Genomic DNA, 22622 nt, shown 5'->3' on the forward strand with positions numbered 1-22622 from the left:
ACGAGATTTTTCCGCCAGCACACGCAGTTTGACTGCGCTGCAGCACGTGAACGACGCGACGAGGCAGCCGCCGGTCGCCGTGGGGTATCGTCTCGCTCTATCGCACTACGATTAAAGTATCATACGTCTAGTCTACAGCTACAGTTTCTATGGCACGACGTACCGCGTGCTCACGTTTCGAAGCCCCCACGTGGCGTTCCCCGGCCCGCTCCAACGCAGGACGTGGTCCTCCCCGGCGTCCAGCGTCTCCGCGACGACGGACACCCAGCCGACCGACGCGGACGCCGCCGCGGACGCCGCGCGCAGATCGCTCATGGACATCCGCCACACCTCGCGCCACGCCGTGACGATGCCCCCGGTCGGCTCCCGACGCGTTTCCAACACGAGATCCCCCGCGCCCGCCGCGTCGTCCAGCGGGGAAACCTCGAAGCGAACCGCGGCGTCGCACGGCAGCGCGCCGACGGCGGCGGCGGTGGAGAGCGACTGCGCGCCCGAGGGCGACGCCGGGAACACGAGCGCGCGCGTGCTCGTCGCGACGCCGCCGACGGGCGCGGTCACGGCCGCGATGCCGCCTCCGATCACGGAGGCGAACGTCTTAGGGTCGATCGCGACGTCCGCGAGGGCGTCGGACCACGGCGCCGCCAACCCGTTGGGTCCGCCGCCGGGGCGCGCGCCGAACACCGCCGTCGGTGACGGTTGCGCATTCGGAGAGGGATTCAGGGCGAGGTCGAGCGCGCGATCCTCCGCGACGAAGTACGCGTCGAATCCGACGTCCGGGTCCAAGCACGTGAGGAAAACGCGCCGTTCCCGCGTCATGTGATGCGCGCTCGTCATGACGCCCGCGGCGACGAACCCGGACTCCGTCTGCGCCGGCGACGCCGCGCCGGCGGCCGCGGCGGCGGCGAGCGACGTCGAGATGAAACCCGAGACGTTCCCGCCCGCGATGAGTCGCGTCGCGGTGTCGCTCTTCTGCTTCGCCGCGTCGATGACCTCGCGCGTCGTCGGCGGCCGCGCCCACGGCACGGTCAGGGCGTAATACACGACCGAGGGTTCGGACGTTCGCGCGGTGAGCTCCAGGTGCGGGCCGCCCTCCCAGAGCGGCTCGACGCGCGGGTACGACTCCGCGAATTTCGGCGGATCGACGTCCAACCCGACGACGAGCGTGTTCGGCATCGCCTGCCCGTCGGACGTCTCCGGTTTCGATCTCCTTCCGCCCGGCAGGACGCCACCGCTGTCGCCAAACTTTCCTTTTAACTCGTCCAACGCGTTCGCTTCCTCGGCTCTGAACCCGAACGGCGACCTCACGAAGACGCGAATCTTCGTCTCGAACGTCGTCTTCGTGTCCTCCGCGATCACCCTGATCGTGACGACGCCGTTGTAATCCCGCTCGAGCTCGGTCATCGACACCGCGACGCTCGCGTACGGCGCGACGCGTCGGCCGTTCACGAAGAGCCCGGAATATCGCGGACTGTTCGGCGCCGCGGCGACGTACACGCGCTCGAGCGAGCTGTCCACGGCGGCGCGATACGTGCGCTGCGCGTAATGAAACGCCGGCGTGTACTCGACGCCCACACGGCTCGACGCGTCGCTCGGTCCCGCGGTGATGTTCAAATCTCTCAAGGACGCGTCGTCGATCGGCGCGGGGGACGGCGGCGACGTCAGCACGAAGACATACTTCGCGCACGTCTCGAACACGCACACGTCGATCGTGATCGTCGTCTTTTGCGCGTCGCAGTGCACGGGCCCGATGGCGCACTTGACGACTTCGACAAATTTCGTCGACCCGGGGGCGTACGGCTCGTCGTCGATCGTTATCGCGTATCCATCCACGGGAGATTCCGTCGGGGGAATCGTTATCGGGACGTAATTCGTTCCCGCGGGGAGGTCGAGATAGTACGTCTTCCGCCAGGGCGCGAAAATCGACGGCGTCGTCGTTCTCGTCGGTCCCTGGACGACGGAAATCGGACCGAAGTTCAAAAGGTACTCGTCGAACGTGAACCCCGGGGTATTCACCCAACCTTCCTGAGATATCCACGTCATCAACGTCGTCGCGTCCGCCGGGTACGGGAAAATCGCCTTCACCACCGCGTCCACGTCCCCCGCGCGGGTTTTATTCGACGAAGACACGTCCGCGAACACGTGAACGTCCGCGACCGCGGCATAACGCACGAAATTCTGTATTTGCACCTCGATCGTCTCCCTGAGGAACGGATCGAGCGTCCATATCGCGTCGACTCCTCCTAAGCGGAACGTGAACGTAACCTCCGTCCGCGGCTGCCGCGCTTGTGAAATGAGCGCGTCTAAAAACGCGCCGACGCCGCGAATCTCCGCATCTATCTTCGGCGGCATTCGCGCGGTTCGCAGCGTGTACACGCTCTTACTCGCGCTGTCGTGCGCGGTCACGGTGATAGTGGTTAGCGTCGTGCCGTATCTTAAGTCGACCGGCGGTGAATACCGCTCGCTCTTCACGGACGTGAACCCGTGATCGCCGCTGACCCACCCCCAAGCGTCGAAATCTTTCCCGACGCACCCGCTCGTGCGCGGCATCGCGTGACAGTTCCGAACCTGTCCAATCGTGATGAGCTCCGCGTTGGCGTCCGCCGTGCTCGCGTTCACGATGACGTAATCCGTCCGCGTGTCCGCGACGATGATGTAGTCGAACCAGTGGTAGTGGAATCCGTCGAAATGAAACGCGTGCGACGCGTGATTCGCGTCGTCGACATTATCCGCGGTCGGGTCGACAACCTCCGCTAACGCTTGCAGGGAATCGTCGTTTAAGTTCCAGCTCGTTTCGCTCAGTTCGAATCCGTAGTGCAGCGCGCTCGGGGCGGCGGATACGACCCCGGAGTCGCACATGGGTTGATACGCGAGCCCGCTGCTCGAACGAAACGAGGCATCGTATAAGTCGCACGGCGCCACCGGTTTCGGGACGTCCGTCAGGTTTGGCGCTTCGTATTTGAAGAGCTCATGGTGGGAGACGACCATGTCGGCGAGGTACGAGTTATCGTGTACCGGGCGAGAGACTTGCAGCGTGTACGTGCTCTGGATGTGATAATGCCCCGCGGTGACGACAATCTCGAAGACGTTTAAGCCAAAAGCCAGGTCGATATCGCCGCTGAAAACGCCGCTGTTCACGCCGACGCCGTTGATGGTCACGTTCGTGATGAGGTTAGACGCGGCGGTGGCTTTAATAGATATCCTGTCCGTCTTCGTGGCGATGTCGGCGGCGACGTAGAACTTGGTCTCGTTGTGGAACGCGGGCGCGTACGAAATAGTTGTGTTCGGCGCCGCGCTCGCCGGGTTCGGCGCGTCCCCGGTCAGCGGCGCGTTCGTCCTAGACACGCGAACTTCCAACCCTGCGAGCGTCGCGTCGACGACGGAGTTCGCGCACAGCCAATTTCCGCAGTACCCTTCGTCGTCGGCGCCTTCGTCTTTCCATTCGAGCGACGACAGAAACGCGGGGGAGTCGCGAAAGGGGACGGGGAACGGGCGCATCTCTCGAATCGCCCCGCCCGGGTCGGCCTGATCCCCGGAGCTCAGATGTCGAAGCCCTTCGTACGCGCCCGGCCCGTACTCGAGCATCTCAACCCTGTACGTTCGACGCGAGCACCACGTCGGCGGGTATCCGTCGACGAGTAACGGCGCGGACGCCCAATCCGGATCGCAATTCGCCGCGTAAACCTTGATATCTATCCACACGTCCTCTCTCGCGAGAAGATCGTCCATCGTCGTCGTGTACGCGTCGCCGCGTTCGATGTCGTCCCCGTTGACGGTTATCCTGTACACGTTGACGTCGTTTGTGATCGGCGTGAGCGACACGGACGGCGCGCTGTGCGGGGCGAAGAGCTCGTACGTCGACGTCTCTCGATGAAACGCGGGAACGAGTCTCGTCCCCGCGGTGGGGGCGACCCTCAGCTCGCGCAGCGTCGCGTCGCTCGGCGCGATCGGCGTGGGTTCTCTCGTGACGTGAACGACGTACGTCGTCGACGTCGCGCGATCCTGCGCGACGCACGTCACGAGCACGGTCGTCGTCCCCAGAGTGCGCTCCTCGCCGTTGCCGTGCCCCTCGGGAATCTCGATATCCCGGGACGCGCTCCCCGACGGTTGTCCGACGCCGTTCACGATGATCCGGTCGTACATCGGATCGCTCGCGACCGGGGTCACCGCTATCGCGTTCACGGCGTGCCCGAGCGTGAGCGCGTACGTCGTGACCGACGGCGAAAACCCCGGGGTCAACGCGCCCGCGGATACGTGTAAGCTCTTCAGCGACGCGTCCTCGGCGTGCGCGGCGCGATGGACGTCGACGTCGTACTGCGCGACCGTGGTGCCGTCCTGCGCGGTGACCGCGACGTTTATGCGTATCGTCCCCCCCGGAGGCACGACGTGCTCTCGCGACAGCGAACCGGACGGGATGACCTCCGTGTTCACGCGAACGTATCGATGCATCGAGTCAGAGGCTGTCGGCGCCGCGACGACGGCGACGTCGTCCGCGGTGATGTTGACCGAGTACGCGTACACGCTCGGGCTGAACGCGGGGACCATGGGCACGAGGCGCAGCCCGCTCGCGACGTACACGACGAGGTCGGATAACGTCGCGTCGAACGCGGCGTCCGAGCGCGTCACCGTGATCGTCCGCGTCCTCGCGACACGCGCGTCCACCGCGGTCACCGTCGCCTCCACGCGCGTGCGGCCGATCGGAAGGTTCACGTCGAACTCCCGCACGTTAGCGAGCCACGGCGACGCGAGACGCTCGTTCGTCGGACGTCCCCTGAGCGTCACCGTCACGACGGTCGCGCCGCTCGGCGAGACGTCGAGCGCCGCCGAGGTCACCGTCAGCGTCGCGGCGTCGTCCCTCGCCGCCGCCGAGAGCGTGATTCGCTTCACCGCGTGATCGACGTCGAGGGCGTACGCGTCCACGCCCGTCGCCGCGGAGGGAGACGACAGCGGCGGGTCGAATCGCGGCGTCAGGGCGTGCTCGGTCCGCACCGTCTTCGTGACCTCGATCCCCATGGACCTCCCCGTCACGAGCGTCGAGACGCTGCTGACCTCGAGCATCCCGAGCTCGACGTCCGTCCCCGGGTACGCGCGCGCGATTTCGACGCGGTACACCTTCGAGTACTTCGGGTCTTGCGCGATCACCTCCACGGCGATGACGTTGTTCCCGACGCGCAGAGGGACGTCCTCGCTCGCGGCCTTGTTCTTCACGAGCACGGCATTCACGCGAATCGCCTGCGCGCGCTCGTCCATCACCGCGGGCACCACCTTCACGCCGCGGACGTCGTGCGGCACCGCGGCGGAGTACGCGTACACGTCCGGGTCGAACCTCGCATTCAAATCTCGCGAGCGAAGGACGAGGTCGGCGAGACGCGCTTCCGTGGACCTCGGTCGAAACACGGCAAGCCGGTACCGCCGCGTCGTGACCCGGTCCTCCGCGGTGACGACCACCTCGAACGGGCGGTTCGTCCCGTAGAAGACCCTCGCGGGCGGCGAGACGTGCGCCCCGGGCGGTTCCCCGTGCTCCCCGCGTCCTATCTTCATCTCTACGTCGCGCGTCGTCACGCGCCAGACCGCCCCCGCGTTCGGCGACGCGTACACGACGACGCTCTCCGCGTCCGCGTCGACCTCCGCGACGCGCGTCGCCGCTGAGGCGTCGTCCCGTTCGGACGCGTCGAACGCGGGGACGAGAGACGCGACGCCGCCGACGCCGAGCGCGCGCAACGACGCGTCCGAAGATATCGTCGCCGCCGTCGTGGCCTCCACCGCGCGCACGTCGTCGTCCCCCGCGGCGTCGTCCGTCGGCGCCGCGGCGACGAGGTACGTCGTGTTCGGGCGAGCGACGAACGCGTTGTGCGCGCCGCTGCGCTCGGGATGTCGCGCGTTCCACGCGCCGCGTATCGTGACCCACGCCTCCGTCCCCGCCGTCGGCAGCGACACGGTCTCGCGGAAGAACGCGGGCGAGGGCGTGGACGCGTCCGGCGGGTCGACGATCTCGCCGCCTTCCGCGGCCGCCTTCCTCACGCTCGCGAGCGACGTTCCCGCTCCCCAGGACGGGTAATCGCCTTCCGCGGCCGCGACGACGTCTACCGCCCCGGGGAGGTCGAGCTTCAGCGACACGACGAACGTGAGCGCGCCCGTGCGCTCGACGCGCGGGTACCCGTCCGCGAAGCGAGGCGGGCCGGCGCCTTCGCATCTCGCGAGCGACGCGAGGATGGAGACGAGAAGCAGGAGCCAACCCGCGCGGAGAGGGCGCGGCATCGTCGGCGATTTCATATCAGCCCCGCGGCTTCCGCGCGTTCGCGCTCCGTCTCACTCATCGAGTCCCCTGCGCGGACGATACGCGCGCCGAGGACGACCTCGCGCGACTGGCGGGCCCGCGCGCGTCTCGAAACCGGCCACCGGCGTTCACGCGCGGCAGCGCTATGGGCGGATCGGAGGCGAGCGCGAGTCTGTTCGTTGTTTTGGCCTCGTTGATGAAAAAGGTGATGAGAAGGACCAAGAGTGACGAAGGACCAAGAGTGACGGCAGAGTGGACCTTCGGTCCACACTGGACACCAGCTGTACTAAACGTACACGTACTGCTATCAAAACTCTCTAAAACGAGCTCCACGTCCCTTTGCGGCTCTTCGTCCCTTTGATCATCCCATACTGCATGAGCCCGCACCCGAACGCGCGTCGCATGCGCTCTAAGCACACGATGTCTCGCAGCGTCTTGTACCAAATGCGAGGCCTGGAGAACACCGGCATGGGGTCCCACACCCCCACCCAGATCGAGTGCCGCCAGCTCGCGATCGTCTGCCGCGTCCAGTCGTCCGTCTCCACCGTGTCCATCTTCATTGTGCCTTTCAAGAGCATCGCGTAGTCGTTTATGGAGATGAAGTACGGGTGCGCCCATTCCTCGTACAGGTAGTTCAAGTTCACGACCTCTCTCGGCGTGAACGCGGGCGGCGTCGAGCGTTGGCACCACGTCGCGATGACCAACGTCCCGCCGGGTTTCAACACGCGCACCATCTCCTCGACGTACTTACCCTTGTCCGGCATGTGCTCCCCGCTCTCGCACGCCCACACCACGTCGAAATGGTCGTCTGGGAAGTCCATCTCGAGCGCGTCCATGACGAGGAACTCCGCGTTCGGGACGCCTTGCTTCAACGCGAGCTCGCCCGCTCGCCGCGCTTGCTTCGGCGAGAGCGTCACCCCGGTGACGCGCGTGTTCGAGCCGAACTTGTTCGCGAGGTGCCGCGTCGCGCCGCCGATGCCGCACCCGACGTCGAGCACCTTCCTCGGGGTTCCGTTGAACCTGCTCCACGCGAGCATCTCGTCCACGAAGTCGAGCTTCGCCTCGACGAAGTCCTTCACGCGGCTCCCGCGTAACGTTCCCGCGCCTCTGCGAAGGTCCTCGTCTTTGTAATACCCCAAATGGATGTGCTCGCCCCAGTAATACTCCAGAATTTTCTCGTCCGTCCACGCGTCGTACTCCTTCCCCACCGTCGTCTCGTCCATCCACGGACGCCCGGGGGTGTCCAGGTTCTTCTTCAGCTTGCAAAACGCGAACGCGAGGGACAGCCCCGCGGCTGTCGCGGAGAGAAGGTGACTCGCCGGCGGCATCGCGACTTCGAGCGCGCCCGCGCCGCGAGCGCTCGCGGAGGGGGTGGGGACCGGCGGAGGGAGGTCCGCGACCTGGAACACCGCGGACGCGGGCGACCTCGTCGTCGATCCGTGCGACGGCAGGACGGGGCGAACGAGGTCCGCCACGGAGAGCGACGCGTCTTCGCGCGCGCCGACGCCGGCGCTGGACGACGCCGCCGTCGTCGTCGTCGTCGAGGAAGTCACGCGGCGGGAGTAGCCGTGCCGGCGAAGTGCCGCCGGCGTCGGCGCGACGCGGCATCTCGACGAGAGCCCGACGGGGACGTTGCGCCCGACGGCGGATGTCATCTCGACGATCTGACGCGACATTTCAAACTTCCGGTGTTCCGTGTCGACGATCGAACGTCGCCTCCGCGCCCGACGCGCGCCTCGAGAACGCGTCTGGCTTGCCCTCGACGATGACGGGTATCGATCCGGCGGCGATCTCGCGTCGTTCGCGCGGGGACGAGCGCGACCGGGTCTCCGGCTGCCGCGTCTCGACGTCGTTCGTTCGAACTCGGCCGACTCCAGGCCGCCTGATGACGAGCGTTCGCGTTCTGGTTGGTCAGCGACCAGACGCGTCGCGGTCGGGCGGCGCGCCTGGCAACCTGGCCTGGCTACCTGGCTCCCTGAAGAAGAGTGATTCTTTAGACCGCGGAGAGCGCATCGTTCCGCCGCCGCGCTTCCCTCGGCACAACCTTCGACGCAGCGCACGATGGCCGACCGCGGCGAAGAAGATGACCCGCCCCAGACCGCCGAGGGCGGCGACGGCGACGGCGAGGGAGCGTCTGGAGGAGGCAAGAAGGGGCGCTACCGTCGCGACAAACCTTGGGTGAGCGGCGCCGCATTTCTTCTCCGCCGCCGACTTTTCTCGAGTGGACCGAATCCGCGCCCCCCCCGCCGCTCGCGCGTTCGTTCCGTGAGCCCGCCGCTCACGTCGCCCGCGTCGTTCGCTCTCGCTCCTCAGGACCACGCCGGGATCGACCACTGGAAAGTAGACCCGTTCACGAAGGAGGACAACCCGGACGGTCTCCTGGACGAATCCTCGTTCGCGACGTTGTTTCCGAAATACAGAGAGAAGTACCTGCGCGAGGTGTGGCCGTCCGTGACTCGGGCGCTGAAGGAGTGCGGCATCGCGTGCGAGCTCAACCTCGTGGAGGGCTCCATGACGGTCAGGACGACGAGGAAGACGTTCGACCCGTACATAATCATCAAGTCGCGCGATCTCATCAAGCTCCTATCGCGTTCGGTCCCCGCGCCGCAAGCGCTGAAGATTCTCTCCGACGACGTCCAGTGCGACGTCATCAAAATCGGCGGCATGGTCAGGAACAAGGAGAGGTACGTGAAAAGGAGGCAGCGGCTGATAGGCCCGAACGGGAGCACGCTCAAAGCGATCGAGATGCTGACGGGGTGCTACGTCCTCGTGCAAGGGAACACGGTCTCGTGCATGGGGGGCTGGAAAGGTCTGAAGACGGTGAGGAAGATCATAGAGGACTGCATGAAGAACATGCATCCGATCTATCACATCAAGGAGCTGATGATCAAGCGCGAGCTCGCGAAGGACCCGGCGCTCGCGTCTCAGAGCTGGGACAGGTTCTTGCCAAAGTTTAAGAAGAAAAACGTCAAGCGCAAGAAGCCGAGCAAGATTGGAAAGGGGAAGAAGGACCAGGTCTTCCCCCCCGCGCCCGTGCCGTCGAAGCTCGATCAGCAGATCGAGTCCGGAGAGTACTTCCTGTCTCAAGAAGCGAAGCGAAGGCGCGCGGCGGCGGAGAAGCTCGAGAAGCAAAAGGAGGCGGTGAGCGCGTCGCAAAAGAAACGAAACGAAGCGTTCATCGCGCCGAAGGAGGACGCGGGCGACGGCGGAGACGGCGGCGGCGAGAAGAAGAAGAGGAAGTCCGAGGTCGGGAACGAGGACGTCGCCGCGATGGCGGCGTCGCTCAAGGCGAAATCGAAATCGAAGAAGGACGGGGACGAGAAGAAAAGAGCGGGGAAGAGCGACGGGGACGAGTTCATCATGAAAGCAAAGAAGAGGAAGTCGGGGGACGGGGAGGAGAAAAAGTCGAAACGAGCGCGCTAGTCGATACCGTGATTGTAACGCGCGCACGCCATGGTACACGCCACGCGCAGTACTCGCCTGGAACCATCGCCCGTCGCGTGAACGCGCGCGCCGTTCGTCGTCGCGCCGCGAGCGAGCGTCGGAAATTTTGGCAACAGAGTGGTCAGTCACCACAAATATAATTCGAAGGGCACCTCCTATCCGAACCATAACTCCGAGCGCGGCGAGACGGGCTCGAGGGCGAGGGCTCCACCTTCGCCCTCGATGTCGAGGCCCGCGTGGAACGGTGCCTTGAAGAAGACGTCACCGCCGCCGTACGAGTCGCCGGCTCTGCTGGAGAGGTCATCGCGCGCCAAGGATCCCTCTGAAGAAGACCCCGGCGCGCGGCCCGCGAGACTCGGCGCGGATCACCAGAGCGACGACGCGGAGAAGGGAAGCGCGGAGGCGGCGCTGCTGAAGTACGGCAAGCGCGTCGCTCACGGCGACGCGCGCAAACATGACAAGCTGTCGAGCCTCATACGAGCCGTCCAGTGCGTCCCTCGCCCCTACCCCTCGCCCTCCTCCCAACCCGCGTCCCCCGTCGTCAACTCTGTTTTTTCGCCCGCGGCTTCTGACTCCTCGTCTCGCTCACCGTCTCGAGCAGAGAACAAAAGGAGCAGCTCACGGCCGAGCGCGAGAAAGCGGTGCGCTGCTACCGCGCGGAGCGTCAGAGGCTGAAGGCGATGCAGCAGCAGACCTTGGTGCTGTACACGCGCTTGAAGGCGGCGAAGAAGATGCCCCCAGGCAGCCTCGCGCCGTCGCCGGGGACGCCCTTTCGCGCGCGCGGCGACGCGGACGACGCGGACGACGCGGACGACGCGGCCGTCACGGACTCGGGATCGAGCGCGCTCGCGGTGGCGCTAGGGCGCGGGTTAGGCGCGGGGTCCTTGGGCGCGAGAATGATACTCACGGTGTGGCGCGGGTGGGCGCGGAAAGAAGCGGTTCTCGCGAGACGCGTGGAGGGACTCCAACGTCGATGGCTTCGCGGTCGTACGAAAGCGTGGCTGCGCGGATGGCAATCGCAGACGGCGACGAACGAAGCGCTCGTGATCGCCGCGCACGCGTCCGTGCGACGGTATCAGCGGAGATGCCAGCGCAGGGTGTTCGTCGCGTGGCGCGGGTTATCCGCCGGTCTCGCCGCGCACGAACTCGCGCTGATGGACTCGACGAAGTTGTTCCCGCCCGGTTCGCCCGCCGCGGGCCTGGCCGCGATCGCGGCGATGTCCAGGAGCAGCGCGCCGAGCGGGGGGCACGGTGGGAGGCGAGCCGCCGCGGTGAACGCGGCTCTCGCGGCGATGGGGGGGACGACGTCGGGTGCGAACGCGACGGCGCGAGAGGGGAGGTACGACGTCGCTCACATTTTATCTCTGGACGACGACGTCGACGTAGACGCGGAGGAATGGGACATCAGAGTCGACGCGGATGATAGCGAAGACGACGACGACGATGACATCATCGGACGCGGGGTCAAGAGCTTGCGAGGTTTGATCGGGCGTGAGGATCGAGATGGGTCTGAGCGCGGCGGAGAGAGGAGAAGGCTGCGGTTTGAGTCGACATCGGCGAAACCGACCGAGGCGCCGATCGACCCGTCGAGCAGTGGCACCTCGGATAGCTCGTCCGACAGCTCATCCGAGAGTTCGTCGTCGTCGTCGTCGTCGTCGTCGTCGGGTAGCTCGTCGTCGTCGTCGTCGTCGAGCGAGGAGAGCGCGGCGACCGCGTCGGCGGCGGCAGAGGAGAAGACGCGGAGTAAACCGTCGCACCGGAGGTTTGGATCCGAGTTTGAGATCGACGTGGACTCGCTTTCGTTGACGAGCTCGAATCCGCCGTCGACGCAGCCGTCTCCAGAGACCGCGGAGGCGCTGGCTCGCGCGCGCGCGGCCGAGCAAGAGATCGAACTGATGAAGGCTTCGCAGGCGGAGGCTGCCGCCGCGGCTGAGCTCAGAAGAGTGGCCGCGGAGGAAGCGCTCGCGCGCGCGGAGGCGGCGGAGGCGGAGCTGACGAAGCTAAAAATCGCAAAGGCGGCGACGACGGTGGAGTCAAGAGCAGCGGTTGAGAAAGCGGAGGGAGAGCTCAAGAAACTAAAGCTCGCGAAGGATGCGGCGACGACGGCCGCGGCAGACGAGGTCTTAGCTCGCGAGGCGACCGAGCGAAGGTTGAAGAAACTCCAGAGCGTTCACGCTGAGTCCACCGCGGCGACGGAGCGAAAACTCAAGGAATCCGACGAGAAGGCAAAGGCGCTGAAGGAAGAGAACACCGCGCGTCGCTGGCTATCCGTCGTCGGTTCATCTTCGCCGAAGTCTGCGAAAGTTTCTCAGACTCGATCCGATGCGTCTGATCTTCGGATCAAAGTACCCGCGCCGCCGGCGGAGCTCGGGGATATCTCCATCGACGTGATCGAGCCGGGTTTGCCAGACACGCCGACGTCGTTGCCATCACCCGCGGCGGATCTTCCGGACACGCCGACGTCGTTGTCATCACCCGCGGCGGCTCTCCCGGACACGCCGACGTCGTTGACGTCGTCCGCGGCGGCTCTCCCGGACACGCCGACGTCGTTGACGTCGTCCGCGGCGGCTCTCCCGGATATGCCCGGTACGCCTTCTTCCCCGTTGGCCGAGTTGCCGGACACGCCGACATCGCGAATCGAGGATACGGAGGATGAATCGAGCGTCGTCGTCTACGACGCGGCCTCGAGCCACGCCGACGACGCCCTTCCTGACACGCCGAAATCGTCCACCATGGACGACGACGACGACGACGACGACGACGACGAGGGTGCGTTCGCGTTGCCGGACGTTCCGGTCACGAAAGATGAAGACGCGACGTTACCTGACACGCCGAGGTCGGGGGTCACGTCGTCGTCGATCGGCGTCGACGAGGACGCGGTATCGACGGACGAGGCCTTCGGCGACTCGAACGCGACGACGGCTGCCCCGGCGGCGGCGGCGGCGGAAGCGGAGACGGAGGAGATGTCATGGCACGAGATGGTCGGCGCCGAGGCGCCGCCGCCCGACGACGAGAAGAGCACGAAGACGAAGAAGAAGGCGAAGAAGGCGAAAGCGCCCGACGCGAAAGGTTGCGGTTGCGTCGTGAGCTGACTTTAGCATGTTAACGATAAATCTAGCCCGAGAAGCGCTCGCGCGCTCGCTTCTCTCGCGCGGCGTCCTCACGAGGGTCGAGAAGAGCTCGAGACCAAAACTTCGATACCATTTATTTTCAAAAACGCGGCTGGTCGACTCGCGTCGGCGGATGCTCGTTCTGTTTGGCATGGCAGCGGAGTCACGTTCAAACCTGGGCAGAGCAGGTGCCCATCCCGTGACTCGCGGGTCGGCACCTACCAAGAGAGCGTCCGTCATCCGCGCGATCGCGCTCGGCCGCGGAATCGACGCTTCGAAAGGACGACGAAGTCCGGAGGAGCGGGCGGGCGCGAGATCTCCAAGATCTTGCGGGCGGGCGCGACGGCGACATGGACGACGACGCGCGCGAGCCCGCGCCGACGGTCGAGGTCGACGCGAACCCACCTCCTGATGCGCGCGATGAAGCGTCCGAACCCGCGCCGCCGACGGCTTCCGATCCAGATGGCGGCGACGAGGGAGCGACCGCGACGGGGGACGACGTCGGCGACGCCGACGCGCCCGAGGACGACGAGGAGTCGGAGTCGGAGGAGGAGTCCGAAGACGACGAACCCGACGGGGAGGAGTACGAGAGACTGCGGCAGCTCAACATCCAGCGCAACCGCGAGCTCATGATGAGCCTCAGCCTGAACAAGATGGCGGACAAGCTGAAACCGACGGAGGAGAAGAAACGCCGGGGACCGACGCCGGGCGTCCCGCGAAAAAAACGAGGCCAAGTCGCGCCGTCGCGGGGCTCGAGCCGCATCCAACGCCTGCAAGAAGAACGAAAGCACACGGCGTGGAAGGACGTCCACATCGAGCAACCGATCCGATCGCACCCGCACTGCATCGTCGAGCTCGACATCGTGTGCCTCGGCATCGCGGATCCGGAGCGAACGCTGCCCGACGGCTCGCTGATCCCCGCGGGATTCTTCGCAGAGGGCGATTTCATGTCCGAACCTCTGTTCGCGTGGACGGACATCAACGGCACGCACCGGGTGATGTGGGGCGACAGCGAGGGCGAGTACCAACGATACGTGGAGACGGAGGACGGAGGAGCGATCAGCGCCGGGGACGCGTGCGTGTGCATCTTACGCGAGATGCAACGACGACGCCTGGAGCTGCTCGGCGCGACGTCGGGGGAGGGCGTCTCGGAGCCGACCGGCATTCGCATTCACCAGGCGCACTTGCCACCGCTCAAGAAAGAAGGCTCGAACCCTATCGTTAAGTTAAGGACGAAGCCGTACGTCCGGAAGCAGAAGGCGCACACGAAGCCTAAAGGCATCACTAAGGCGACCTCGGGGCCCTCGGAACCAAAATGTCGCAACTGCGGCTGCTTGCGCGAGAACACGACGAAGATGCGACCTGGACCCTCCGGTCTCGGGTCGTTGTGCAACGCGTGTGGGATGTATTGGGCGACCCAAGGGCGTCTGCGACCAGCGGGGGTGATGGACGATGACTACGAACGAGCGGTACCACCTGGGCAAGAGCCTGCGAAGCCCCTCGTGTACAAGTTGAAGACCACGTTCGAGAACGCGGTCTCGTCCGCGCCGGTCGGCGCGGCGAAAGGAGACGAACACGGCGACGACTTGCCGATCAGCGCGATGAAGGTTCCGGTGAAACAGGAGTCGGATGAGGAAGATGACGACGAAGAGGAAGAGGAGGAAGATGAGAAAGAGGAGGATAACCTCACGGCCATCTTCGAACCGTACACCTCGAAGCCGAACGCGTTTTTTCAAAATATGGTCAAGTGCGCGAGAGCGGGGCTCGTCACGCCCGCGATGGTTGGCGCGGATGACTTTCCCGAGGTGTTGGAAGAAGGAGCTCCCGCTCCGAGATGGGCTGCGCACATTTACGCGCCGTACCCTCCCATGGTCGCGGTAACTGAAGAGGCTGTGTACCAGGTGAAGACGGATCCGCAAAACTCTTCTCTCGCGAAGGCGGCGGCGATCGTCGCGGACTCGGAGCCGGTCATCGCGTCCACGGTGGAGCGCATCAACGATTACCCCGCGCAGGCGTCTTACGTGCAGCGATCCGCCGCGGTATGTTTCGCGGGCTACGGCGCGCTCGCCACGGGCACGTCCTCGCCCTCGCTCTTCCCCACGACGTTCGCGATGCCGAGCATGGTCCGCCCGAGGGCCTACCGAGAGCACGACATCGACGGCATCGCGTTGTTCGGGTACACTGAGCCGGACGTGCAGCTGTCTTTGCGAGCGCAGCTCGAGAAGTACGGCCAGAAGCGCGACGCGGAGGGGGAAGCCGCGGAGGCGAAGGAGCGCGCGGCGGACGTCGCGGAAGCGATCGCGGCGCTGGAGCACCACGTTTCTAGGGCGCGAAAAATCTTGACGAAGATCTCCGCGGCGGCGGATCGAGAGGCTCGGAACGCGCGCGCTGTGCCTCGTCTGGAGATCGCGGGCGAGGCGGCGATTCTCTGTCCCCCGCTCCCGAAGGCGGATTCCGGAAAGGGAGCGAAGCGGGTCAAGGGGGACGGCAGCAACAAGGGCGGCGGCGGCGACGACGGCGAGCCCACTGGATTTCTCTACGAGGATGTCATGGCGGAGCTTGAGGGCCCCGAAGACATCCCCACCCCTATTAAAGTCATGTGCGGCAGCGCGCCGCGCGGGGAATGGCAAACATACGGTCGTCCGCGCGAAGAGAAGATCATTCTTTCGGGGAAAGGCGGAGATGCGGTGACCCCGGCGGAGTACGAGCGCCTCGGCGGCTGCGGTCAGTCGAAGAAGTGGAGGAAATCGATTCACGTCGTGAAGAAAGACGGCAGCGAGGGCATCGCGATCGGGGATTACCTCGCTCACCTAGGAGGCAAGAAGGGCGAGTCCATCGTAGGGCGGCGCATCGGTCTGTATTGGCCCCTCGACGAGTGCTTCTACCTCGGTACCGTCGATGAGTTCATGCCGACGACTGGTGAGCACACGGTTCGTTACGACGACGGCGAGGCTGAAGATTTACTCCTCCCGATGCAGCGCGTGAAGTGGTTAAACTCGGACGTCGGCAAGGCAGGGCAAGGCACGCTGGCGAGCTCAGAAGATACTCTCGCAACCACCGCGAAGGATCAAAAGACGGCGGAGGAGATCAAATCGGACGAGGCTTTAGCCGCGGTGAAGGCGTGGGAGGTCGAGGCCTCCGCGCGCGAGGCGAAACGCGTCGAGGAAGAAGCGAAGGGCATTTTAAGCCCCGAGGGTCGGACGCGCATGACCATGGGCGCGTTCGACATCTGGGTCATGAACCCGGCGCAGATGCGCATGCGCAACTCCGAGCGCCGTAAATGCTTCGAGATCCTCACCATCCTGCGGAACGTTGCCGACCCGGACGACGACCCGGACGACGAAGAAGAGCCTCCGCGGCTTCTCATCGAAGTCTTCGAGAAGCTTCCCACCCCTCGCGAGCTCCCCGAGTACTACGAAATCATTCGCTGCCCCGTGGACTGCCGCAGCATCGAGCGCATGCTGAGACGCCCGACGGATCGTTCGTACGCGTCGCCTTGGTTATTCGCGTGCGCGGTGGAGCTGATGCTCACGAACGCGCAGGTGTACAACGACGAGGGCTCGCAGATTTACGAAGAGGCGGGGATCCTGAGACACGCGTTCATCGCGGCGATGCGCGAGCGCTTCCCCGGTCAGCCGCTGCCGTCGAAGTTCAAGTTGTACGAGTGTTGCGACGAGCCGGTGTGGCTTCGACCGCCGAAATGGTCCGCCCCTGGCGTGGAAGACGTCGAGGACGAGCCCGATCCGTTTGGTCCGTTGGACTGGGAAACCGCCCAGGCCGACGACGACGAAGAACGCGCGGTCGCGAGAGCGATCACGGCGGGTGGTGCCGTGTACGGAGGCAAAAGTTCGATTTGGAACGCCCCGTCGGTCACCCGGGGCCCCGGTCGGCCGAAGAGGGACGTCGTGTACGTCGACGACGAAGCAGACGACGACGACGAGAGGTACGACCCGAAGAAGAGGAACGGCGGCGGCACGCGCAGCCGAGGCGGCGGCGGCGGCGGCGGCGGGCACAAACGTAAGTCGCTGGCGGGGCCGCCTCTCGGCCCAGCCGCGGCCGCGGCGAAGGCTGCGCTGGACGAGGCGGGCGGAGAGCCGCTCACGCTCGACGACCTCGTCGCCGCGGCGGAGAAGGCGAAGGCGCCGGAGATTGCGGGCGCGCGACGCCCTGGGTCGACCATCCTCAGCGTTTTGAGACAACACCCGGACGTGTTCGTGGAATCGCTCACGGGCACGGGGAGCAAGTTCAGCCTCAACCCGAACTTGGACTACGACGACGCGGACGACGATTATTACGGCCCGTCGCGTACGTCCAACCGCTCGAAGTCGAAGAAGCGTTACGTGGAGCCGGACGAGGATGATTTCAACGATCGTTTCGACGAAGAAGCGCAGGCGAATTCGAAGCGTAAACGCGGCGGGTATCGCTCGGACGAGGAGGAAACCTACGACGGTCTGTCGCCGACGCAGGAAGCTGCGTGCAAGACGATATTATCCACCGCGCGCGCGCTGAAGGATCGCAAAGGACGGGTAGTCGCGGAGCTCTTCGAGCTCTTGCCGACGCGGAAGCAGCTGCCGGATTATTACCGACAAATCGCGAACCCGATCGATTTTCAGTCCATCGCGAAGTGCTTCAAACAGCGCGGCTACAAGACGATGTGGAGCTTCCTCTGCGCGATGGAGCTCATGTTCAGCAACGCGCAGGTGTACAACGAGGAGCACAGCGAGCTGTGGGAGGACGCAAATACGCTTCGGAAGTGCGTCAAGAACACCCTGAACAAGGCGATTCCCGGGCATCCTTTCCCCGAGCCTTTGTCCGTGTACGACGAGAAATTGTGCCAGGACCCCGGGTGGAAACCGCCGTCTTCGAAGAAACCGAAAGAAGGGCAGCTCAAGGTGAGTTTCACGGTCGGGGGTAAGTCACAAGGCGGCGCGCTGAAGTTGCAGATGAACAAAGGGAAGGTCGAGATGCCCTCGTTCGGAAAATGCGGCGAGTGCGAAACCTGCATCGGCAGGAAGGGGAAGAAATGCTACGACGTCTCGATGAAGGAATCGGCGTTCAGGAATCACGAAGGCGCGAAGGTCGCGTCGATGGGCGCCAAAGCGGTGGGGACTGCCCTCGAGATTCTGTGGCCTGATGACGAGACGTTTTACCCGTGTAAAGTCACCGCGTACAACGCGAGGAATCGGTCGCACATGGTGAAGTACGACGCCGACGGCATCACGGAGGACATCCAGCTGTGGGAGGAGAACGAAGAGGTGCGCCTTCGATCGAGTGGTCGGCGTCGATAGGACCGGACCGCCGCGGTGATGCGAGAATTCAGTCGCTCTTTCGTATTGAAAAGAATAAATACGCTCATGCGTGCCTTCGCCTTTTCTCACCGTCCCCCGCATCGTTTTCGATGTCCCCCTCTGTTGATCGTTTCTCCCCGCCCTGCGCTTTCGCGAACAACGCCATCACGGTCCCTTTTTTGGCCTTCGCCGGGGGCGCGATCGTCGCCTTCGCGCCCGCGCCCTTCGTCGTCGTCGTCTTCACGCCGAGCTTCGCGAACGCGTTCAGCGACCTCGGCGCGAGCGGCGCGGGGGCGGCGTTCGCGGCCGGTGATTCATCCCCGCGCGCCTCGTGCGACGGCGGCGCGGACGCTCTCATCTTCGGCGCGTTGGCGAACAAGTTCGCGAGGCTGCCCTTCTGCTTGCTCGCCGGCGCCGCGCGAGCAAACTTATTCGTCGGCGCGCCGGCGCGGAGCGACGGCGCCGTCGGTCTCCACGCCGGCCGCACGCCGCCATCGACGCCTCGCGCGCTCGGCGTGTGTCCCCCCGCCGCCCCCGAGGCGTCTCCCGTCGCCGGCGGCGCGGACGACCGCGTCGAGTCCGGCGCGACGGTGGCAAACGCGGCGGGCACCCACGACGACGACGACGCGCCGGCGCTCGCTCTGTCGTCGCGCGTCGCTCCGTGCGCGTTTTGCGACACGCCGCCCGCGCGCCCGCCCTCGACCTGATCCATCATCGCCGCCAGCGCGTCGTCGCCGGTCGAGTTCATCGCGTCCGCGCGGACGCTAAATCTGCCGCCGCCGCCGCCGCCGCCGCCCGTCGCTCGCGCCTCGCCGCCGTTGAAGACGAACGTCGGCTTCGCGGCGTTTTCGCCGCCGAACAAATTCGCAAACGCCGGCGGTCGAGGCGGCGGTTTACTCACCGCAGGCGGCGCGTACCCGCCGTGCGACCCGTGCCCGCGCGCGTGTCCTCTCGGCGCCCACCCGCGCTGCCGCGGCGGGCTCGGCGGGACGACGAACGGTTTCCGCGATATCGGATCCAACCGCCCCTCCGCGACGTCGACGGCGATCGCGTCGTGCACGAGCGGGCCCAAGAAACTCGTGTCCGCGCCCTCCTTCTCGAGCTCCGGAGGCGTCGGGTTCAGCGGTCGCAGCCGTCGGAGCTTCGGGTCGTACACCCGCGCATGCTTGAACGTCCAGTACGCGCGCCGGAAGTTCTCGTGGTACCCGTCCGGGACGACGATCTTTTTGTCCCCGCGCAACACCGCGAGCACGGCGTGGATGCTTCGGTGCTTCGCCACGAGCGCGTGGGCTTTCTTGATGCCGATCCCGCGCACGTTCGGGAGGAAATCGCACCCGGAGAGGACGCAAAGCCCGAGGAACAGGTCCATCGACCACCCGGTGAAGTTCAAAGGCGCGCCCTTGCCGTTTTGGTTCCTCCCGCCGCCGCCGCCGCCGCCGCGTCCGCGCGCCGTCGTCACCGCGATCTCGACGTCGTCGTCGTCATCACCCGCCCGCGCGTCGCTCCACCCCGCGCCCCCGCCTTCTACGCCGCCGCCGCCGCCGCCGCGCGTCGTCTCCTCGAGAGCATCCCGCGCCCTCGCGCCGGGTGGGCCGCTGAGGACGTCCGCGATGCGCAGCTCCTGCGCGTCGCCGAATTTGTCGAGCTTGAACAGCACGGACGGGCACCCGTACGCGACGAGGTCGGAGTCTTCGGTGAAGACGACGTCGACGCCGCCGCCTTCGCCGCCTCCCATCGCCGCGAGCGCCGCGATCTGCGCGTCGGCTTCGTACGGCGCGACGATGAACTCGAACCCCTCGCGTTTGAGCGCGGCGATGAGCTCGTGCGCCATCGAGGGGGACACGTCCACGCCCTGCGCGAAGAAAAACGCGGCGCCTTCGCGATCCCGCGCCGCGAGGCGCTCGTGGCCTTTCCTGAGCGCCTCCGCACGTCGATCCCTCCGCTCCTTCTCCTCGCCGCCTTTCGCGGGGAGACGGTCGCCGTCGAACACGATCACCGGGGTGATCCCGAAGTGCCTGAGCATCTGCGCGCGGTGGACGCAGTACCTGACGTACGGCGCGTCCCGTTTCGCGCGCGCCCACCACCTGTCCCCGGTGCCGAGCTCGAGCGCGCAGCTGTACGCGCCCTTGTGAAGCCACGAGTACGCGTCGACCGCGGCTCGCTTGCCCGCGTACTTGCTCACGCTCACGGGGGTGAGCCACGGCCTCAGGACATCGGGCAACCCCTTGATCCCCATCGCGCCGCGAGGTCCCCGTGGGGAGACGGCGCGGATCGGTCTGCGCGACGATTGCGCGATTCTGGGAGCTGACGACGGAAAATTCAAACTGACGAAAGCGAAAGCCGCGCTAACAAACGCGATGCGAGCGAGAGGGTCGCAGCGCCTCTCGCACTCCCCGCGCGCGACCGCACGACCTCGAGCATCATGAGCAAGTGCGGCAGCGGCGGCAGCTCTAAAGGCGGCGGAAGCAAATCCAAGAGCAAAGGAGGCAGAGGCGATGCCCTTCACAAGAAGGTCGCGCTGCAGACGAACGACGTGAAGGAGCACCTGTCGATCCTGCGCTCCGCGCTTCGCGACGAGCTCGGGAACGACCGCGACGTCCTCGCCGGGTTCGGCCCGTTCACGAAGTTCGACAGGAACGGCCTCGAGCTGGACGTCTCGTTCAGGACCGGGACGTCGATATCGGACGACGAGCTCGAGTGGGCGCACGCGCTCGTGACGTCGAACCTCGCCGCGCGCGGGCAAGAGATGGACGCGCAGGCGCTGATGGACGACCTGTGCGACCCGTCCTCGCGGTACTACCTCGTCACCGAACGCGCGGTCGCCTCCGAGAAGACGACGAAGACGGGTAAGAAGAAGAAATCCGCCGCCGCGGGGAAGCCCGTCGCGTTCGCGCACTTCCGCTTCACGGTGCAAGGCGAGGTCCGAGACGCGATGGCGGGCGAACCCGTGCTCTTGCTGAGAGACCTGCACGTCGTCGAGGCGTGTCGACGGCGAGGCGTGGGAAAACACCTGTGCTCCGTGCTCGAGCTGACCGCGCGGAAGAACGCGATGCGCGGGGTGATGATCCTCGCCCCCGTCGGCGAGGCCGGCGTTGCCGCGCGAGCGTTCATCGACGCGAAGCTCAGAGGGTTCGAGCGCGCGGACGCGGAGTGGACGCCCTCGGCGAGGAACCTCTCCGCGTTTGCAAAGTCGCTCGTCGCGGCGAAACCGGCGGCGGTCGCGGCGAAGGCGGACGCGCCGACGACCGCGGGGAGCCCGGACAGCATTTTGAAGGGCCCCGACGCGACGGAGGCGACGAAGGAGAACGCCGCGCCCGAGGCGGCGGCGAAGTTGGAGACCGCGTTCGAGAAGACGACGCTGGAGGAGCCGGCGCCGCCGCCCGCGCCAGCGCCCGCGCCCGCGCCCGCGCCGGCGCTCTTCGGCGACTTCGCCGCCGCTCCGGTCGCGGACGTCGTCGCCGCGAAGCCGTCGTTGTCGTTCGCGGATTTCGGGACGTCCGCGCCGGAGGAGGACGCGTCCGAGGACGAAGACGACGACGACGAGGAGGACGACGACGAGGACGGGGACGGGGACTGGCAGGAAGTAGACGCGGAGGACGGCGACGAAAAGGATGACGACGAGGCGGACGACATCCTGTCGCAGCTCGTCGAGCTGTTCAAGACGGAGAACGGGCGGGACCCGACGGAGGAGGAGATGGCGCAGTGGGTCGAGACTTTGAAGGCGGCGTCCGAGGAAGGCGGGTTACAGGTGTGAGCGCGTGCTTCGTGTGTACAAGACGCGAACGCGCGTCGTCGCTTCAGTCCTCGTAGAAACTCTGGAACTTGACGTCCTCGGGCTCTTTCTTCACCAAGTCCGCCGCCGCCGCGTGCGCTTCCGCGCTCCTCCCCTTCAGCTCCTCCTCGGTCACGAACTTAAAATCCCGGAAGTCGAACCCCGGGGCGACGCCCTCGCCGATGATCCCAAACTCGAACCCTTCCTCGAGGCGAACGGCTTTGAACGACCCGCCGGGGACGACAACCTGCGGCTCGTCCCCGTTCGCGACGCACCCGCCGCACCGCCGGGTGTAGTACGTCCCGTTCGGGGAGACGATGTGATACACGAACGTGCCTCCCGCGTGGTGGTAGTGCACGTGGTCGGACGCGTTCACGACCCAGGCCTGGAAGTCGTGCTCCGGGGTGAGCATGTAGTAGATGCTCGTCATGACGTTGCGCTCCGGCGTCGGGCCTCGCGTCGTGGTCATCATGTTTCCCATCAAGTCCGTCAGCCCTTTGCTCGCCATCGGCGCGCAGCCGCTTCGGTAGGTCTCGCAGAAGAACCCGCCCTCGGGGTGCGGGATCAGGCCCAGGTTCGCGATGAGCTCCTCCTTCGAAGCCCTCGCGTTCGCGGTCGAGCCCGCGCGCGCGCTCTTCTTTCCCCACGGCATCGCGGGGCACCACGACGAGACGCGCACGTGCGCGCCGACGGCAGCGCCGACGGCGGCGCCGGCGGCGACCAACAGCGCCGCG

The 22622-nt window shown here is 66.0% G+C and overlaps 8 protein-coding genes across 8 annotated transcripts; 4 read left to right on the top strand and 4 right to left on the bottom strand.

Moving 5' to 3' along the window:
- Positions 1 to 147: 147 nt before the first annotated feature.
- On the bottom strand, positions 148 to 6255 carry MICPUCDRAFT_50287 (uncharacterized protein; the record flags this gene model as incomplete). The annotated part of the gene is made up of 1 exon (XM_003055490.1): positions 148 to 6255. One exon carries the CDS (start codon positions 6253 to 6255, stop codon positions 148 to 150), a length of 6108 nt encoding a protein of 2035 aa, XP_003055536.1.
- A 252-nt stretch (positions 6256 to 6507) lies between these two features.
- On the bottom strand, positions 6508 to 8096 carry MICPUCDRAFT_49396 (uncharacterized protein). Its single transcript, XM_003055491.1, has one exon. The coding sequence runs from the start codon at positions 7948 to 7950 to the stop codon at positions 6592 to 6594; it is 1359 nt and encodes a 452-aa protein (XP_003055537.1). The 5' UTR covers positions 7951 to 8096; the 3' UTR covers positions 6508 to 6591.
- A 323-nt stretch (positions 8097 to 8419) lies between these two features.
- MICPUCDRAFT_5117 (uncharacterized protein) lies at positions 8420 to 9472 on the top strand (the record flags this gene model as incomplete). The annotated part of the gene is made up of 2 exons (XM_003054949.1): positions 8420 to 8452; positions 8588 to 9472. Coding segments are annotated over 2 exons (918 nt in total), but the record flags the coding sequence as incomplete, so codon positions are not given.
- Positions 9473 to 9940: 468 nt separating this feature from the next.
- Positions 9941 to 12842, top strand: MICPUCDRAFT_50290 (uncharacterized protein; the record flags this gene model as incomplete). Its single annotated transcript, XM_003054950.1, has 2 exons — positions 9941 to 10206; positions 10320 to 12842. 2 exons carry the CDS (start codon positions 9941 to 9943, stop codon positions 12808 to 12810), a joined length of 2757 nt encoding a protein of 918 aa, XP_003054996.1. The 3' UTR covers positions 12811 to 12842.
- A 276-nt stretch (positions 12843 to 13118) lies between these two features.
- Positions 13119 to 18116, top strand: MICPUCDRAFT_50291 (bromodomain-containing protein; the record flags this gene model as incomplete). Its single annotated transcript, XM_003054951.1, has 1 exon — positions 13119 to 18116. The coding sequence occupies exon 1, from the start codon at positions 13179 to 13181 to the stop codon at positions 18114 to 18116; it is 4938 nt and encodes a 1645-aa protein (XP_003054997.1). The 5' UTR covers positions 13119 to 13178.
- A 1096-nt stretch (positions 18117 to 19212) lies between these two features.
- On the bottom strand, positions 19213 to 20352 carry MICPUCDRAFT_12681 (uncharacterized protein; the record flags this gene model as incomplete). Its single annotated transcript, XM_003055492.1, has 2 exons — positions 19213 to 19515; positions 19720 to 20352. Coding segments are annotated over 2 exons (936 nt in total), but the record flags the coding sequence as incomplete, so codon positions are not given.
- A 186-nt stretch (positions 20353 to 20538) lies between these two features.
- MICPUCDRAFT_37945 (uncharacterized protein) lies at positions 20539 to 21870 on the top strand (the record flags this gene model as incomplete). The annotated part of the gene is made up of 1 exon (XM_003054952.1): positions 20539 to 21870. The coding sequence occupies one exon, from the start codon at positions 20539 to 20541 to the stop codon at positions 21868 to 21870; it is 1332 nt and encodes a 443-aa protein (XP_003054998.1).
- A 43-nt stretch (positions 21871 to 21913) lies between these two features.
- Positions 21914 to 22540, bottom strand: MICPUCDRAFT_12931 (uncharacterized protein; the record flags this gene model as incomplete). Its single annotated transcript, XM_003055493.1, has 1 exon — positions 21914 to 22540. The coding sequence occupies one exon, from the start codon at positions 22538 to 22540 to the stop codon at positions 21914 to 21916; it is 627 nt and encodes a 208-aa protein (XP_003055539.1).
- Between the last annotated feature and the right edge of the window lie 82 nt (positions 22541 to 22622).

This window comes from Micromonas pusilla (assembly GCF_000151265.4).
Source record: "Micromonas pusilla CCMP1545 genomic scaffold MICPUCscaffold_1, whole genome shotgun sequence".
Classification (NCBI taxonomy): Eukaryota; Viridiplantae; Chlorophyta; class Mamiellophyceae; order Mamiellales; family Mamiellaceae; genus Micromonas; species Micromonas pusilla.